The sequence below is a fragment of the Scyliorhinus torazame genome, chromosome 2 (assembly GCF_047496885.1).
Source record: "Scyliorhinus torazame isolate Kashiwa2021f chromosome 2, sScyTor2.1, whole genome shotgun sequence".
Lineage (NCBI taxonomy): Eukaryota > Metazoa > Chordata > Chondrichthyes > Carcharhiniformes > Scyliorhinidae > Scyliorhinus > Scyliorhinus torazame.
Window position 1 is genome coordinate 209621052 of NC_092708.1, and position 20522 is coordinate 209641573.

The following is a 20522-nucleotide window of genomic DNA, read 5'->3' on the forward strand; positions in this document are numbered from 1 at the left end:
TGGATTTGGCTTGAAATCTCTCCCTTGCCTCCTTTTTTTGACAGAGTGGTTGCGTTTCTACTTCTGAATTAGCAGATTCTCGCTACACTTGGAGCTGAAGCAGTTTACACCGTGTGCCTTTTATTTGCTTCCCGCACTGTGTACAAACATTCACCCTCCTACACCAGGGGCTGGTTTAGCACAGGGCTAAATAGCTGGCTTTTAAAGCAGACCAAGGCAGGCCAGCAGCGCGGTTCAATTCCCGTACCAGCCTTCCCAGACAGGCGCCGGAATGTGGCGACCAGGGGCTTTTCACAGTAACTTCATTTGAAGCCTACTTGTGACAATAAGCGATTGTCATTTCATTTGCCTTTTGTTTGCTTCTTGCACTGTGTACAGACGTTCACTCTCCTGCACCGTGTGCAGTTTCGTACCATTATGGAGATATTCCGGAGGATGCCCGGCCAATAGACCATGGGCTGGATTCTCGCACCCCGACACTGAAATCGCGGCTGGTGCCAGGGCGGAGAATCCATTTCCCCGCATAGAATTGGGACCAGCGCCGGTTCCCCGATTCTCTGGGCTCTGAAAAGCGGCGCACTCGGAGAGTACACTGCGCCGATATAGCCTACCTGCGGACATTGCTGGAGGCCCACCTCGCCATTCTCCACCCCCAACCGGCCAAAGTCCCGATGGCATGGATCTAACATGGTCCTGCCGGTCAGGATACTAGTGTTGTGTCTGTGGACTCAGGCCACGGCCATGGTTGGGGGCGGGCCAATTGGAGGGCAGGGGGGCCCTTATATGGGACTGGGGAGTTTTGGGGCAGGCGGTCCTGGTCGGGCATGCGGCCGATTGGGGGAACTATGTTTAAGGTCCAGCTCCGCGGTCTGAGTCCGCCATGGAGCACGGCGTGGCTGCTGGTGGCCGCCGCCATACGCATGCGCGGCCTCTGACCCGGACGTGCTGGGTCCTGTATCTGCAGCAAAAGCTGCTAGTTTTGTGATGGTTCACTGCTAACCCCCTGCAGGGCTATGCAGGCCCTTTCACGCCTGTTTTTCTGGTGTGAAAGTCCAGTTTTCACGACAGCGTGGAGACTTTGTCCCAAAATCAGAGAATCCAGCCCAGTCTTTGGCCCTCTTTTTACATTTTCTTTCCAGTGTGCTCTTCATGGAGTTCACTCAAAACCAACAATCTTAAAGATTTTAGAATTACTATTCACTTTTTTCGCAGCAAATCTCCATCTGCAACACTCAGCTCTGATCTCACATTATAGAAATCGGAGCAGGATTCTCTGGGCCATACTTCGCGACGATATCTCCTCACCTTTTGCAACATCGGGTCCTTCTTGGTATCTTCTCTTAGTTTGACACCATCGCGACAAGACATCCAGTGTGGAGTTCATTATTGTGCTTCTTTACATCTACCATCGAATTAACCCAGTCTGCAGGTGCTTCAATATGCTTAATGACACCCATGGCAGTCATTCTCGCTAGCTCTGCCTTTAGCTTATCCTTTAATGGCACCGGCACACCTCTCGGCGCATGAATCATAGGCTTCCTTTAATTGAATCTTGTACGTGCACGGTAACGTATCAAACCCTTGGAAAATTTCAGGGAAATTATTCAGAATGGAGTCTCCTGAGGAATGAGAGCCTGTTGCAGCATTGTCTGCACTATAGACCCATCGAACTAGCTGTAACTTCTCACACGGCTCAACTCCAATTCATGAATTGCAGTCCGCCGACACCACAGAAAATTTCAACTTGTGAATTTTGTTTTTGACATCGGCATCAAGCTTACATGCTCCGAACTATAAACTTTCGTTATCATTGTAATCTCTTAACAATATCATTTTGGTAACTACTTTTTGGTTGAATCCGCAGCTATTTTTACATTGGACAGGTTGATGAGGTTGGCCCTCGCACCAGTGTCGACCTTGACTGTTAACACTGTGCCAGTTATCTTGAATGGCACTGTCCATTTATCTTTATGATTATCTTATCTGCCTTCAATTTACTCTTGCTGCAGATTGGTACAAATACATTGGGCTGATTTCTCCATTTCTGAGAATCCACAGGAGGTTCACAACAGGAAAATCAGCGCAAACCCCTCACCGATTCCAGTACCTGTGAGGGCTACCGGGTCCCGGGCCGTGCATGCGCAGGGTTGGCGACCTGCACCGGTTGCGTCGTAAAACATGCACGACGGGTTTGAACCGTAACCCACCAACCACGACCCTGCAGCCCACCCCTTGGCCACCCCCCACCAGTGCCCCCAGCCCTAGCAGAAGCCTCCCTTGCCAGTGGCACAGATCCCGGATGACTGTGATGGTGCTAGACATTGTCCGCAGCTGGCACAACGGGTTCCCGACTGTTGGAATCGCACGTGGCCCGCGCCATCGGGAACGAGGCCCGTCGTGGGTGGAGCATCGCAGGTGGGCCGGTCGATGATGTGGCAACATCGTTGAAATGGCGCACACACACCTCGCGATGATGCCGGTTTGGAGGGGGCGGACTGGTACCGCCCCCTATTCTGGCGGCGGAATCCATTCTCCACCCGATCGCCGATCACGATTTCGGCATCAGGCTGAGGAGAATCCAGTCCATTGTTATTTGATATGACTTGAGTCTCCTTATCTTTGCTGGAGATCATGTCTACAAAGAACGTGTCCTCTAGGCACACTTCATCAATAGCGCGATAGTCTTCATTTGTTCAGTCCTTCTCCTTGAATAACATTGGGTTGCAAAATGATTCCTGCCATTTCAGATGGCACGTTTATCCATAAGCAGGGCATTGCTGGGACAAATGCCGTTTGCTACATCACGGACATAAAATGGAGGATCGGGTCGGCCGCTCAAAATGACCACCCTCACTGGGAGCACGGTTCTCATTCAGCTGCATCACCAGTTATGGCGTCTGCCGCCTCTTTTGCCTTTGATACAAAATACAGGAGGTACAGCATGTTGAGCTGCTTTGCTGCAAGCACATTAGCGTGACATATATGAATCGCACTTTCAAGTTGCAGGTCTGTTTCACGCAGAAGCCACTCACGTACTTTCTCATTGGAGATTCCAAAAACTATCTGATCGTGTATCATTGACGACTGGAGTGTCCTGAAGTTGCCCAAAGGTGCCTTCAATCGCAAGTCAGTGAGGAAGCTTTCAAATGCCTCTCCCGCGCTCTGAGTACACGTATGGAATATATAGCACTCGAAGATTTCATTTTTTTTAGGGGAGCAATGCCGATCGAATTGTTTATGAACATCGTCAAATCTTTTGCTGTCAGCTTGGGAAGCTGCTACAGTGAGCTGCAATACGATACGCCTGTCTTCGGACTGTGCCTAGAACCAAGGGGTGCAATATAGAGTTTAAACTGTTGCTTAAACACCGTCCAATTTTTGTCTACATTACTGGTAATCCTAAACTGTTGTGGTGCCTTGGTGTCTTCTATCCCAGGCTTCGAAGTTTTACCGTGTGTTGAGCACCAGATGCCAGTAGCTCGCAAGGTTAGCAGCAAAGATGCGTTTCCTTCCTTATCCTTCAAAGTTATTTGGGGAGGAGAGGGGGCAGAATAGGTCAGGAGGGAGGGTGAATCTGTAGGGGGTCCAGCTTAAGGGCATTGACGCCGAGCAGATACTCAGGCAGCCCGGTGGTGCAGTCCACAGTAAAGATCTGGAACCAGCTGAGGAGGCACTTTAGGATAGAGGGGATGTCGGTGTGAAAGCCGTTGAGTGAAAATCACGGTTTCATGCTGGGGGGATAAATGGCATGTGCAGGAATTGGAAAGAAATGGGGTTGGTTAAGTCAGGGATTTGTATCTGGAAGGAGGGTTTGTCAGTATAGATGAATTAAGGAGAAGGTAGAGGTCCTGAGAGGAAGGGATTTTAGGTAGCTGCAGGTAAAGGACTTTGAGCGCAAGGTTTGGAAGGAATTCCTTGGTTGCTGAGGTGCACTCTGCTGGAGCACCTCAGATGTGGAAGGGGAGGGCTGGATGAGAGACATGTACAGGTGGCTGGGAGAACAGGGAGGTGAGCGGGTGGTGAAGATTAAGGAGAAGTGGTAAGGAGGGCTGGGAGAGAAGATAAACTGGGGAGTATGGAGTGTCGCAAATACGAAGGGTAAATGCGACCTCCTCATGCGCAAGGATGAGCCTGATATAGTTCAAGGTGGTACACAGAGTAAACATGACTCGGGCAAGAATGAGTGAGTTCTTTCAGGGGGTGGCAGACGAATGTGAGAAGCGTGGGCGGGAACCAGTGAATCACACACACACATTCTGGGGCTGCAAAACGTTGAAGAGATTCTGGGTGGGAGTGTTCGCGGTGCTAACAAGGATAGTGGGGGAGGAGGTTGGGCCGTATGCTTTAGTGGCGATACTTGGGATATCGGAGAAGCCAGAGCTGATGGAGGGGAGGAAGGCCGATGTTGTGGCTTTCGCCTCTCTGATTGCCCGGCAATGAATTTTATTGGAGTGGCGGTCGGCAACGCCCCCGGGGGCAGCGGCCTGGCTGGGTGACATTTATTGACTTTCTTTGGCTGGAAAGGAACAAACACGAGTTAAGGGGTTCAGCGGAGGGTTTCGAGACAAGGTGGGGGATGTTTGTGACCGTGTTTGAGGTCGCAGGGGCTTAGGGGTGGGGGGAGGGAGGGGAGGGTGAAAAAGGGGAAAAATTTGTACAAACTGTATAGTTGTTTGTTGGGAAGCTTGTTTCCTGAATTGTTTATGTGTTGTAACTTTTCATATACATTTGGAATAAAATACATGTTTAAAAAAAGACAGAAACAGGGGAACCTATAATGGGGAACAAATAAATGGCTGACCAACAAGGTGCATACTTTGGTTCTGTCGTCACAAAGGTGGACACAAAGAAGATACTAGACATATTGAAAACAGATTTGGTGAGAGAGAGGAGCCGAAGGAGATCAGTATTAATAGAGAAATGGTGTTGAGGAAACTGATGGGATTGAAGGCCGATAAATCCCCAGGGTCTGATAATCTACATCCCAAAGTACTTAAGAAGTGGCCCGAGAAATAGTGGATGCATTGGTCGCATCTTTCAAAATTCTACAGACTCGGGTCGGGGGTGCCCGGCGTGGGTATTGTGGGTGGGGAGAGAATCACAGGGAGCCTCCCATAGTCCGTTCGGGCAGTGGGGGGTGGGGGGGGGGGGGGGGGGGGGGGAGTTAGAGATCATTTTAAGGGCCTCGGAGATCGGGACGACAATTAAAAATGCCGTCCCGATCTCTCACAAAATTGGGAAGTTCAGGCCAGAGAAGCTCCTCATTGTACAAAACGGGGCTATGTGCGGCCTTGGCCGCACGTCCCCCATTCAGGATCCTTATTCAATGCGAATAGCTGTGTGTTTCTCAACACTGCAAGCACCAGGAAAAACGTGGCTAAACGCGCTCGCTAGGGGACTTTGTTCCCTTTTGGGAGAACCGCGTCCATAGAATTGCTTCCAGCACTGTGGAGCTGAACGCTGTTTTGAAACAGTCCCCCATTCTCTAAGTGAGCTTGTGGGTCCTCCATACACCCCACCCATGGGCAATGTCACCCCCCCCCCCACACACACACACACACATAAGGACTACCCTCCAACCACCCAAGTGTGGATACCCTGCTATGAGGTCTCTGGGGGTACTCCCTTTTCAGGGCCCCCCTCCAGGACCCTGACCCGTCACCCCCCCCCGCCCAACCTCTCAGAGACCCCTATTTAACTGCCTTGCACCCCCTCCCTCCTTTCATGGGCATGGCCCCCATTGGGTCCTGAGCTTGATAGTGTCTTCCTATCACCCTTGCATTACCACCCTGACACCCAGGCAGTGCACCTGCCAACTTGGCAGTGCCACCAGAGCACCTTGTGTGGATCTATTGAACGGTGCCTGGCTGCAGCCTCTCTTAGAAGGCTGGTAGATCCCAGGAGGCCGGTAGATCCCGGGTAAGCATGCTTAAACCCTAGATTTAAACCCTACTTAGGCATGCCATTTGGTCATGCTCCTTTTGGGTGTCCTTCAGATTCCGACACCTTACAGGATCTACCCAGATCCCACGAGGCATGAAGGCTGCCGAGAAGCCCGGGAAAAGCCTCACCCGGAATCCCGGGTGCATTTTACTCTCCCTTGAGCATAAAGCAGCCACAAAATTGCGCCCAATGTTTCCGCCCCTCCTCAGGTTAATGTGGCTTTTGAATTGTTGTACTGTGATCATCAGAAATCGGTGCCTCTTGAAGATGGATCATTCATGTCTGACATTTTGGACAGCCTACCAATCCCAACTGTTGAAGCAGAGAGGAACGATCAGTTGGAATCCCCGTTGAACCCTGATGAAGATTTAAAATACATTGGATTGATGCAGTCTGGCAAAGTCCCTCGTCCGGGTGGTTTCCTGATTGAATCTTATAAAAAATTTCCCAGAGCAGCTGGTGCCTTTAATTCTGGACATGTTCAATGACCCCCCTATCCCAGGGATCGTTGTCCTCTACCCTCATACTGGCCTCTATCTCTTTGATTCTTCAGAGGGACAAAGGCCCAACAGAGTGTGGTTCGTACCACCATATTTCACTGTTGAACGTGGAAGTCAAGTTACTAGCCAAGGTGTTCGCACTTTGGCTGGAGCCCTGCCTCCAAAATATAATCTCAGAGGATCAGACGGGCTTCATGAAGGGTCGACAATTGTCGACCAATATACATCGCCGATCAATTGTTGATCTTTTCCCCTCCTCGGGGCCCGAACCAGAGGTAATTGTTTCTCTGGATGCCGAAAAGGCATTTGATAGAGTGGAATGTGAGTATCTATTCGGGATTTTTGGGAGTACTGGCTTTGGCCACAAATTCATTTCTTGGACTTTGCTACTTTCCAAGGCTCCCACTGCAAGTGTTCGTACGAATGTCCTGCACTCTGGTTATTTTCCATTGAACAGGGACTTGTTTCCTTTGGCAATAGATCCGCTCACTATAGCGCTGAGGTCCTCTGTAAAGTGGAAGGGGATAAATCGGGAGGGTGGAGCCTCAGGTGTCCCTTTACGCGGATGAGCTTCTTCTCTATATTATGGACCCAGTACCCTCCTGGACAATATAAAGAAGCTGCTTAGCAATTTTGGCTCCTTCTCTGGGTACAAGTTGAACTTAGATAAGAGTGAATGTTTTCCGGTCAACCTCCCCTGGGAGGACAGCCCAAATGAGGACGTTACCTTTTCGCCTTGCCAAGGCTAGCTTTCATCATCCGGGGATCCGGCTGGTCCAGAACTGGGCACGACTTCATAAATAGTCTGGTTGACAGCATTAAAACAGACTTGCAGAGGTGGGCCAACCTCCCCCTATCCTTGGTGGGTAAGGTTCAGATTATTAAAATGAACGTGCTCCTGAGATTTTCTATTTCTCTTTCAGTGTCTCCCCATTTTTCTCCCCAAATCCTTTTTTTGCTAAGGTTCATAAATTGATGTCCTCTTTTATTTGGGCAGGTAAGACTCCCAGAATCCATGGAGCTTTGCTCCAAAAGAGACAGACAGTCAGGGGGATTCGGTGTTCACTATTGAGCAGGCAACATTTACAAGATTTTGCTGTGGTTTAGCGATCCAGATTCCATATGGGGAAAACTGGAAACAAGTTCCTCGAATCTAGTGGTGGTTTCCTCCCTGACAATTTGGAAGCTGTTTAGACAACATTTCAAGCAGTAACCACCCTTTCCTACCAGCTGGTTTGGACTCAACATTTAAATCTTGGGAGGGGAAGAGTCTGGCGAGGTTTGGAAACCTGTTCATGGAGGGGAGATTTGCTAGTTTTAAGGAGTTACCAGAGAAATTCCAATTGCCTGGTTCCAGTCTTTTCAGCTATTTTCAAATTCACGATTTTTCACCCTTTGCTTTCCCCTCCTTTCCTTCGGCGCCACCCTCTTCCCTGCTGAAGATTCGGTCTCTGGCTAGGCCTGATGGGAGGTCTATTTCGGACATATATGACAATATCCTTTAAATAGATTCTGTTCCGTTGAGTGAGGTAAGGATGAAATGGGAGAGGGAATTGGGTCCCATTCTTAATGGGGAGGTGTGGATTGAAGCCCTACATGTAAACTACATGTCTTCATATGCTCGGCCGAGTCTGATTCAATTCATGGTTCTACATATGCCAAAGCTATTGTGATTCCTTGCTTCGCTTAATAACTACCCCATATGTTACTAAAACTGTCGTTCTGATATAAACCTTGTGATGGAGTTCTCGGCTCTTGAACCTGCGCAGCTCTTATCAATTTGTTTTCATGCAGTATCTTCTTATGGCTCTGACCTAACTGCCTTGTGAGCCTCAGTAACTATTGTTTTTGAGTGTAGCCCACCTGTCCGGCGTTGACTATTTCAGCTTACCAGCAAGGTTCTGTTCCCTCTACTTATCTTTTAAGGATCTAGCCTACCTGCGCAACTAGCCTGCCTGCGTGACTTGAACTAGACACAGCTCTTCAGTGCAGCTTCAACTACAGTATTTTCCAACTGTAGTCCACCTACGCTTCAACTTTTCTAACCCGCCTGTGCGGTCTGCCTCCTCAGCTTCACATGGTAGGGGTCGGGCCTATCTGTGCAGCTTTGGCACCGCTAGCCTGCCAGCGCAGTTCTGCCTCCTACTCCGTGCCTCCTGTCCCGGGTTCTCTTCTCCGATTCCTTTGATACTCAGGCATGTTTGCTGCACTAACTATGGGTGGCAAATAAAATATACTCACCCTGTTTGCAAAGGAATTCTGATGATCCAATATATGTAGCCTGCTAACTACGTCAAGTTTTTGCTGTGGACTTCCACGAACTAGCCACAGGAGACAGGCGCAAGTTATGATTGTTTATTTAAGCTTCAAGAATGGACAGCACTGTCTTATAGACCCCCTAATACAGCCCGCACACCAAGTCATAGATTTCCACTATATTTATGCACTGTTAATCACACACAGAACAATGTTTAATTTCCAATCTTGTCTACATATAGGTTTATAAATAAATCTTTCACATGAAGCAGAGCTATCTCCTTCCAGTTAGATACTGTCCTTCCCTATCTGCTCTGGCTCAATGTTTGTTTTTCTAACAATAAACAACCAAAGCATTTCTGGGGGATTCTTGCTGATCTTAGGTCCTTGCGGGTGTGTAGGAGTCACTGGGGGAAAACATTTAACTAGCATGTGCTCTTACTCAAACGTTTACTCAATGTGTTCACTTTTCCTACAGTTATTAAATCAACTGCCCTCCCTGTGAGGATGCAGCAAAATTCCCTGCCAAATCCAACAATGCATCACAACACTTAGAAAATAATTTCACCTTTACTTTCACTAACTTTGTAATAGCAGAGGAAGTCAAAACCACCTGCAAGTTGGATGGCTAGCCCTTTAAATAGTAGTTAGGGGGCTCCTCTTACAGGTGAATGCACGCCGAGGTGTGGGTGGAAACGCATGGTTTCAGAAACCAGGATGACTGTTTGCCATCACAATCAGCCAATTGGGGCTAATATGGTGCACATGCGGCACAGTGGTTAGCACTGCTGCCTCACAGCTCCAGGGTCCTAGGTTCAATTCCGGCCTCAGGTGACTGTCTGTGTGGAGTCTGTACATCCTCCCCATGTCTGCATGGGTTTCTTCCAGGTGCTCCAGTTTCCTCCAACAGTCCAAAGATGTGCAGGTTAGGTGGATTGGCCATTCTAATTTGCCCTGTCGTGTCCAAAAAGGTTAGGTGGTGGTACTGGGTTACAGAGATATTGTGGGCTTAAGAGGGTGCTCTTTCAAAGTCCGGTGCAGACTCGATGAGCTCAATGGCCTCCTTCTGCACTGTAAATTCCACAATATGATATGTGACACCTGCGCACTAGTGCCCTTCTCAGCATAAGGAATCACACTGAATACATTGCTCATGCCATTCTGAGAGCCCTTGACCTCCTGACACCAATGCTAACACCAGTGGCAAAACGTCTAATGGTCCTAATACCAACTGGGGAACTTATGTATACTTCCCATAAGTCTAAAAAAACAACCATTCACTACTACTCTGCTTTCTGTAACCTTAGCTCATTTTTGTACCGATGTAGTCACTGTCCCTTTAATACCATCAGCTTCAATTTTTCCAACAAGTCTTTTCTGTGACAGTTAACCAAATGCCTTTTAAAAGTCTATATATGCAACATCAACAACACTACCCCCATCAACCTTTTCTGTTACTTTATCAAAGAATTCTACCATTTGATCAACAAGATTGACCGTAGGCATATCTAAGATGGCTTTCAATGATTAATTCCTATTTTTCCAAGTAACAATTTTGCCTGGATTATTGTCTTTAGGTTTTCATGATGGCTGAATTGGCCTATAATTACCTGGTTTATCCCTCATCCCTTTTTTGGACTGTGCTAGATGCAATCCTCCAAGCCTCTGGCACCACACCTATATTTAGGGAGGATTGGATGTTTTTGGCCAGAGCCTCTGCTATTTCCACTCTGACTTCCATCAGCAATCCAGGGTGCATCCCATCTAAACCGGTATTTCTGCCAATTATTTAAGTACCTCCTCTATATTTTTATCCCATCCAATTTCTCAATCCCTTGCTTTACTTTTATGAAGATGAAATAAAGTACTCACTTATAAGGTAAGCATGTTCTCAATCTCTCAATGATGTGAAAGAAAGGCTAGTTTCACATCTAATGACATTAGAACTTAAAAGCTGTTGATATAATCACATTATTAAAGACAGTTACAAAATTGAAGTATTCACAATAGATCAACTGATTGGGCAAATATGCTAAAGTACTGAAAATGAAGTGCCTGCAACAATATTCATTTGAAATACTACATTAGTTTTATTTTGGCAACTTTGAAAACCAAGTGAAATTTTTACTGCTCCAACTTACGAATCACCATATGAATGAGGCTCATGTAGGTTATGTATGAAGTTTTATAAGACAATAAGGCATAGGGAACGATCCTCTCAAATCGGAACAAAGTCCCCTAGCGAGCATGTTTAGCCGTGTGTTTCCCGGAGCTTGCAACTTGCATTGAATAAGGAGCCTGAACAGGGAACGTGTGATTGAGGCCGCACATTTTGTACAGTGGGGAGCTCCACTCACCGGAACTCCTCAGTGTAACGAGCGATCCAATGCCAGTTTTAAATGGCTTCCTGCTCTCTAAGGCCATCAAAACAATCTCTGACCGCACATAAAATGCCAGCTTAGCACCTTGGCAGTGCCAACTAGGTACCCTGGCAATGCCCATGACAGCCGACAGTGCCACCTGGGTATTTTGGCAGTGCCAGGCTTCCATCCAGCTGGCACTGCCAGGGTGGCACTGACAGGTTGTCCAGGTGGTATCATAAGTGCCAGGGCACCACCCTGCACAAAGCTGGAGGCCTCCGAGCCGCTGGGAAACCCTCACGAGTGCCAATCTGTCCGGTCCCCGTTTGTGGGGACCAGTGCTGAACGGCGCTCACCTGAGGACACTGAGGCGAAGGGGTTGAATCCCAAAGCCTCTCGTACCTCGGAAATCTGCACATTAAAGTGAGGCTTAGCTTACTGGGTGATCCTGCCTATTGTGGGCGGGATTTAAAGCACAACATCTTGCAAGATCGCATTCGATCTTGTGATGTGTGGCGAGCCGCGTAGATCCCGGAAGTGGGGTCTTCTGGCTTTCATCGGCCAGGTTGCGCCGCAGTGAGCTGCTTTAGTGGTGCAGCGTGGCCAGTTGGATCCTGTCCATAGGAGCACAATTAGGCCATTCAGCCTATCAAGTCTGCTCCGCCATGCAATCAAGGCTGATATGTTTCTCATACTCATTCTCCTGCCTTCTCCTCATAACCTCTGATCCCCTTATTAATCAAAAACCTATCTATCGCTGTCTTACAGACACTCAGTGATTTGGCCTCCACAGCCTTCTGATAAGAAACCTGGGACGATGAAAGAAAGTTTACTGCGTAAATATTGTGCAGACATGATTAACCTATTTTTACCATTCAGTTTGAAAACAGTCAAGAGTTTTCATCATTCCCATCGTGATAAGAAAATTTCTTAGAAAATCATCAACTACTTCTGGTCTTTGGGACACAGGGCGCGCTGGAAACAAATCATCCGCCTGAGCCTGCAAAAAAAGAAAATATTCATTTCAGGTAATTAGGCATTCTTATGAAGAAGTTACTTTTGTTCCTAAATATCATAATCTAAATTCTACATTTTATAAATCTAATCATGGCATCAGGCCAAACACAAATAGTGAAACCGCCTACTAATTATTGTTCTACTGCTCTCCCTCAGCCGATGAATCAGTGCTTCTCCAGCTTCAACAACATTGGGGAGTAGCATGGAGGGTAGGAAAGGCAGAATGTAATCTGGATAAGGGACTTTTGCCATCACCAAAAGTTGTCGGTAGAATTCACCTGAGGAAGGAGTAGTGCTCCGAAAGCTAGTGATTCGAAACAAACCTGTTGGACTTTAATCTGGTGTTTTAAGACTTCTTACTAAATCAGATAGGCTTGGAACAGATCCAGCAGCACAAAACAGACCATCCACGAGCAGGAGCAAAATTGTATTCTATCGCAATCTGTAACCTCATGGTTAGCATATCTTTCATTGTTCCATTACCATCAAGCAAGGGGGCCAAACGGGTTTCAGAGAAATGTAAAAGTGAATGCCAGGAGCAGCACTAAACTAGGTATATCTAAAGATATGAGGTGATAACCTGGTGAAACTATAGCAAGAATATGTATGCTAAACAGCAGAAGCAGCCTGTTAATGAAAGCATTAGGTGGTCACATAAACAACAGATGAAAGCTCTGCAATTCTGCTAGATCAAGGCTTGAATGATGATTGTCAGTTAAACAACTCACAGGAGAAGGAACTGCATGCTGGTGAAAGTCCAGCAAGCGAGTGCAAAAGACAAAGCTGAAGCAGTTGCAAATGTCTTCAGCCAGAAGTGCCTAGCGAATGAAGCATCTCAGCCTTGTCCTATCATGTTTACATTAGTAATGGAGATGAGCAAGGAACAATCTAAAGTAGAACTTCTAATTCATTAAACAGTTGACGTTAATGCCACAGGAAGGGATCTAATCAGAATAAAATGCTAAAGGTGCAGAGTAAGGCTAGAATATTTAATTAGTGCATTGTAGCAGCTTTTAGTAAAGAAGAAAATGCAAACAAAGCATCAGAAGAAATCGAGATGCTCGGAATGGGCAGCACGGTAGCATTGTGGATAGCACAATTGCTTCACAGCTCCAGGGTCCCAGGTTCGATTCCAGCTTGGGCCAGTGTCTGTGCGGAGTCTGCACATCCTCCCCATGTGTGCGTGGGTTTCCTCCGGGTGCTCCGGTTTCCTCCCACAGTCCAAAGATGTGCAGGTTAGGTGTATTGGCCATGATAAATTACCCTTAGTGTCCAAAATTGCCCTTAGTGTCGGGTGGGGTTACTGGGTTATTGGGATAGGGTGGAGATGTTGACCTTGGGTAGGGAGCTCTTTCCAAGAGCCGGTGCAGACTCGATGGGCCGAATGGCCTCCTTCTGCACTGTAAATTCTATGAATTTCTATAACAGAAGAAAACTGAAAGACAATATGGATATGTATTAAAAGGTTGATCATGCTCAGAGTGGATAAGTTGCCTGGTCTCTTTGGCAACTTATAGAAGGGCTTGCCATAATCTTCTAATTTTCCCTCAATAAGGGAGAGGTGTAGAGCTTTGGAAAGTAGCAAATGTGTTTCCCTAATTTGAGAAAGGGCATGTGGACAATCCTAGCAATGACAGACCAGCCAATTTAATATCAGTGGAAACAATTATCAAGGAACATATGATGATGCAGAGAAGGCTGACGGTAAATGTAGCATAGATTTAGTTACAAATATTTACAAGCGTCTTCAGAATACAGCATCTCACCCCCAGTGCAATCCTAGCTGGTGGGACTTATCTCACCAGGCCCTGATCTGGGCCTGCTTTTAATCTTTGCTTATAATGAGCCCCAAGTGGTAGGCCTCCGTCCCTACCTGGGGAGCTCGTACTACACCAGTCTCACGGGGAGATCAATGAAGGCTTCTCCGTGGTCCTCCAGGGGGTTATTGCAGAACAATTATCAGGCATTAATTAAGGCATTATCTGATGGTCCAAGGACCAGGGGACACAGATTTAAGGGTTGGGGCAAGAGAAATAGGGAGATGTGAGCAAGAACTTTTTAACACAAATTGCAATAACCTGGAACTCGCTACCCACAAGGGTAATGAAAGTGGAGATGATCAACAAATTCAATGTAAATTGGACAGACACTTGAGGGAAATAAGATTGCAGGGTCAGCTAAGGGATTTGAAGGGTCAATCAACGTGAGATTGATTGAATTGCTCTACAGAGAGCCAACATGGACTTGGTGAGCTGAATGGCCTCCTTCTGAGTCTTAATAATTATGACTCCTGTGGTTTAAACAGCCAATAGAAGCAACATTGTAATCAATTTGATGCACTCCACATGGTATCAAGAAAATAATGAATGAGTTGAATATGGACACGGCAATGCCTTGCTGTAATGAAGACTTCAGCTTCAGAACTACCACATCCAGAATATCTAAAACATTGGCATATAGCCAACAAAGTGGATAAATGCTACGTCCTGTCCAAAAAAAGGCAGGACAAATCCAATCCAGCCTGTTACTGATCCAAGAGTTTCCTCTCAATCATCCGTAAAGTGATGGAATGTCTTGACAACAGTGCTACCAAGTGGCACATACTCACTTACAACTTGCTTACTAATACCACATTACAGCCTTGGTGTCAACATAGAAAAAAAGAGTTGAATTCCAGAAGTGGTGGTGAGAAAGAATATCCTTGACATCAAGGCAGCACTGGACGGAGTACGGTAGAAGGAACTCTAATAAAATTGAAGTCAGTGGGGTTCAATCAGGAGGAAAGCTCTTCACTGACTGGAGTCATAACTAGTACAAAGAGAGTTGGCTGCATCAAAGCCTCAGAGTATTGCTTTTACGATACCCTAGGCTAGTGTACGGTCAATTCGAGCCCCACTTGACCCAGAGTCTCAACACAACTGAAATTAACTATTAATTCTCATAAAAGTCACAAAGGCTTTGGTGTTCGGCTGCCCAATAACTACAGTCACTAGGGTTGTAAATTGAAACACAATTACATTTTACTAATAACTATAATTAAAGGTAGCAAATACAAATGGTTAATTATTAACTAATTCCTTACCCCTATCTTTAACTCACCCCACCCTCTACACACACAAGACAGACAAACACAAAGATGAGAGAGCGTGTAAAAAAAAGACCAGTACCAAGAGCAAAAGGATAAAACGAGAGAGAGAGAGAGAGAGAGAGAGAGAGAGAGAGTCCTCTAGCTGGTCCTGCGGGTCTCCTCCCCAGCTCAACCTCCAGCCCCTCCTGGTCTAGCAGCTCCTCATTCTCCTCAGAAGTGACCACATATTCCTCCCCCTCCAGCATATCGCCCCGTTGCTGTACCAGGTTGTGGAAGACACAACAGACTGCCACGAAACGGGCAACCCTCTGAGGGATATACTGCAGTGCACCACCAAAATGGTCGAGGCATTGGGGGCGAAGCTTGTGGAGTCCGATGCACTGCTCAATGACAGACTAAGTGGCCGCTGCATTAATTTTACGTACGGGTGTCATTAGCCAGGTACTCAGCAGGTACCGCTTATCCTCCAAGAGCCAACTGTCCATCCTGGGATGGTCCTCAAAGAAGCCGGGGATGTCTGACTGTCCCAAGATGTAGCTGTCACGCACACTCCCTGGGAAGCATGTACACAAGTGCATGATGTTCAGATGGTGGTCACACACGAGCTGGATGTTCAGGGAGTGGAGCACCTTCCTGTTGATGTAGGGCAAGCCCAGACAGCGGGGAGCGCGTAAGGTGACATGCGTGTCATCTATTACCCCCTGGACCTGGGGCATCTCGGCGATGGTGGAGAACCCTGCTGCCCGGGCATCTTTGTTGGGTCTGGTCCATGTCAAAATTTATATAGTTTTCTGCCCGGGCAAACAGGGCATCCATGACATGGCTGTAGGTTGGGACATGCCACACAGGGCCCCGCTCAAGCCCTGGAATGATCCTGAGGCATAGAGGTTCAGGGCTGCGGTGACCTTAGCGGCCATCGGGAGAGTATCCTCCTCCTCCATGCGGTGTCAAGTCCGCGAGGACATGGCACAGGTTCCGCACCATCCCTTTGTTGAGGCAGAGCCTCCTCCGGCATACAATGCCCATTATCTGTTCAAAAGACCTGCGACACCTGTAAACCTTGGGCTGTCGAAGGCCTCCACCTCTGGGCCTCCCTGGCCTTATGGGCAGCAGAGTCCTCAAGTTGTGGGCGGGGCCCTGCACAAGGGCTGACACCTCGAGTCTCCGTCGACGCTGCTGCCCTCTCCAGTGTCTGGCCGCCTGGCCTGCCAACAGCACCACTACGGCTATTTCTGAGACATCCAAGATATCATCTATCCTGTGCAATATCTGTCAGGGATTGATGAAGGTGTGAAACTAACAACCAGTGGTGTCTTCCACCCCAGAACCCTCCAGTCTTCACAATGCTTCCCCCCACCACCCAACCCAACACGCCCTGCCCATGCACCCCTGCCCGTAGTGGGGGCCTCTGATTACCGGATCCCACACCCTGTACCCCAGACACCCGCACGTAAGGTTAACTGGACCAGGTGCGGGTCCCCTCCCCGGTGCACACGCCCACTCTCTGGTCGCAAAGGTGTCCCCAGTGCCAGTGTCCAGCACCTGGGTGTTCGGATGTTGGCCGCTGCTTCCAGGTGTTGCCTCCCGCAGTGTTTAGACACAGTGTCTAGGCATCACGGTCTGATTGGGACGCTGGGCAATAACTTCCACGTGCTATGTGGAACGCCAGCATAGTTGGCTAAACAGCTGACTTGTAATGCAGGACAAGGCCAGCAGTGTGGGTGAATTCCCGTACAGACCTCCCCGAACAGGCGCCGGAATGTGGTGACTAGGAGCTTTTCACAGTAACTTCATTGAAGCCTACTTGAGACAATAAGCGATTATTATTATTATGGGGTTGTGTGAAATGCTCATTTACCTTTGGTTGCCAATTTCCAATTAGCTGTAGCCTGCAGGGCCCGGCCAGAGGCCTCCGCGGTCAGTGGAGGTTATGAGTGGTCAGTGGGACAGGCAGGCTTGGGCTGCCCCGGAACAGGACCATGTGGGTGTCACACCCATCTCCCCCCACCCCGTCCCAAAGCCTAGCCCAATCCATGGGTGACCATCTCCCCTGCTCCACCATTTCTCCCCCCCCCACCCCACCGATGGCAGCCATCCTGATTGAGGCTAGCCCCCCCCTCCGCAGTGGCCCAACCCATTCTGAGCATCGGGGCAACAACCTCAGTGCCCCGGGCTCTTTGCCTGAGTGAAAATGGATACTCACCTCCTCGGGTCACTGCAGCAGCCCTTCCGCCAGCTTCACGTTCAAAAAAAAAGAGTACTAATCAGTACCCACTTGACCACTTGCTGGGGAGGCTGTTAGATCACAGGAGGCCATTAGATAGGGTGTCGCTCCTGTTAATTTTATGGGAGATTGTGCTCAAGTGGTAATTATTGGTTTCTTGCCACGTTAGATAGCAAACAGATCGACAGTTCTCCCAATTCTCCCGCAATTTGAAGGCTTCATTGCCCTCTCGCTTAAGCGCAATGCGGCCATTAAATCGCACCCAGTGTGTCTGTGTGAGACAATAAATTAGTGAATACCTGAGAGAATGAGTCTGTGTATGAGTGAATCTAAATGTGTGAGTGAGTGTGTGTGATTGAGTTTGTGAATCTGTGTGTGGGAAAGTCTGTGTGAGTGAGAGAGGCTGTATGAGTGGGAGATTTGAGCGAGTGAGAGAGTGTGAGTGTGTGTGAGCGGGTCTGTGAGCGAGTCTGTGAGCGAGTCTGTGAGCGAGCGAGTATGTATGAATGAGCAAGTCTGTATGAATGAGCGAGTCTGTATGAGTGTGCGAGAGGGTGTGAGCGAGTGTGAGCGAGCGAGTATGAGCGAGAGACTGGGTGAGCGAGAGTGTGAGCGAGAGCACGAGCCTGTGAATGAGTGAGTCTGAGTTATTGAGTGAGAGAGTGTGAGATTGTGAGTGAGTTAATGTGCAAGTGCGTCAATCTGAGTGAGTGAGCAAGTGAGAAAATGGGTGAGTTAGTGAGTGACTGATTATGAGCAAGTGTGCGTGTGAGAAGGACTGAGTGAGTATGTGTGAGTCTGTCAATGTGAGTGAGAGTGAATGAATGAGAGGATGGTTATTGTATTACTGTACCCTTATCATCATGTACGGTGATGTCCCCTTTAAGACCTGGCTTGGAACCCTGGGGGAGGAGTCTGGGCGAGGGAGTGAATGAGTCGAGGTGAGAAAGTGAGTCATTGGCCGCTGACCCTGCACCGGGTCGGAGAATCCCCGGGAGGGAGGAACGAATCCCGCCCCGCCGCCGGCTTCCCTATTCTCCGGCAACATTTTTCGGGCGCTGGCGGGATTCCCGCCACGTCGGTCGGGAGCCGTTGACAGCGGCCCCCCGGCGATTCTCTAGGCCCCGATGGGCCAAGTGGCCGTCAGGTTTTGCCCAGTCCCGCCGTTGTGAATTACTCACCTCACACACGGCGGGACCTGGCAGATAAGTGTGTGGGACCATCCTGGGGGGGGAGGGCACGGTGGCCTGGCCCGCGATCGGGGCCTACCGATCTGCGGGCAGGCTGGATCCGTGCAAGCCTTTTATCCTCCACGCCGGGCCCCTGTAGGGCTCCGCCATATTGCCCGGGGGCTGGGGCGGAGAAGGGAACCACCGCACATGCGCGGAAATATGGCGGCCGGTCCGCCATGCGCAAGATAACGCCGGCCGTTCCAGCCTTTCGGAGCCGTCTGGAGCTGGGGGGACGACTCCGGCGGCAACCTAGCCTCCTAGAAAGGTGGGAATTCCTCACCTTCGGGGGCCGTTGACGCCGGAGTCGTTGGCGCCGGTTTATTTCCCGCCGGCTTTGGGACATAGCCCTATTTTTAGAGAATCCCACCCATGGATTCCGGAATAGAGAGTGAGTATTCTGAGACGGGGTGAGTCAGACATACAGGCACCTTTTATCCCTTCCTTCTCAAAATCCTATCCACAAAACAGGCCAGAAGAGAAAGAAAATCCAGGCTGAAAGGCAATCCACTTCCACCCTCCGCTTTCATATGAATTTCACCATGGCCAGCATGGAGTGTGTGACACCTGAGGCATGGTCAGTGTTAATAAAATCCAACTCTTTAGCTTGGCCTTTGTCCCCACCCCTTCGCTGATGACTGTAGCTTGGGAACTGGTCTGTCTTTCTAGCTCTGCTTCTTAAGTAAAAGGCGAAATAGGTTTTATTGGTTAACTCTATTTTTTAGCTCTTTTTAATGGTAATTTTTATTAATTACTTTTTGTTAAAAATTATCAATTTATAGGGCAGCACGGTGGCACAGTGGTTAGCCCTGCTGCCTCACGCGTCGAGGTCCCAGGTTCGATCCTGGCTCGGGGTCACTGTCCGTGTGGAGTTTGCACATTCTCCCCATGTTTGCATGGGTTTCGCCCCTACAATCCCAAGATGTGCAGGGTAGGTGGGTTGGCCACGCTAAATTGTCCTTTAATTGGAAAAAATGAATTGGGTCTACTAAATTTATAAAAAGAAAAATTGCTTTGACTTTATTGCTTGAAATTCATGCTTCATGGTGTGCCGAACTTAATCTTGCTGAAATTTGCTCATTGACCCCTTGAGTGAGAGAAAATAATGAAATGTGGGGCCCAATTCAGCAACCGCGATGCACCCGGTGTGAATCAGGGCGCGCCAGGTGAATAGTGGGAAAGGCCAAAATCGAGATTTGTGCCAGGCACGAACCATTTGACGATTCACCCAACCTGCTCCCAATGGCGAGGTCCAGATCACACCAAAAATGCAAGAATATCATTAACCCTCATTTGCATTCATTTCAATCTAATTTCTTTGTGAAAATTAGTTGATATAGTTTTGTATTGGTACCAATATGGAACAATGACATTTCCTTGTTGTTTAACTGTTAGTGTGATATGTGGAATGTTACACAGCTGATTTTCAAATCTTTGTTACTGTTGACCGTTTAATGAACAGAAAATTCTCAACTCTCAAGTGCCTCCTCGAGGGAATGTCTCAGAGGATGATTGGTGCACTGCATGTCCAGCAAACTTTGAAGCCTGAACCCATTTCCTGCCGCACCTCGATTATACCGCTGACGCCCCCCCCCCCCCCCGCCCTCCCCCACCACCTGCTCCAAGGATCTCTCTAACATTGCCAGGGCATGAGTACAAGAAGGCCCACTGTGAAGAGTAACGTGACAGAGGTTTTACATGTTTTAAGAGTGAACATTTTACTGTGACAGATTTCCATTTCCCATAGCTACGGATAGTGACCTTACCAGTGCCCACTCTTCTTGATCTTTTGTGGTCTACTGCTGCATCTAGGTGTGTCCCAACATCAGAGATGGAGGCAGCCTGCTGCTACCCGTGCCCTGTGGCCTTTAATGCCCTTGGCGGACGTCCCCAGCCAAATTACAA

The 20522-nt window shown here is 48.4% G+C and overlaps 1 protein-coding gene across 2 annotated transcripts in view; it reads right to left on the bottom strand.

Annotated features, from left to right (window-relative positions):
- spag16 (sperm associated antigen 16) overlaps window positions 1–20522 on the bottom strand; it is a 1374442-nt gene that overhangs the window by 1286086 nt on the left and 67834 nt on the right. For both annotated transcript variants that reach the window (XM_072483243.1, XM_072483236.1), the window contains exon 4: window positions 11932–12059. In XM_072483243.1, coding sequence (XP_072339344.1) covers window positions 11932–12059 — 128 coding nt within the window. The remainder of the gene's footprint in view (window positions 1–11931; window positions 12060–20522) is intronic.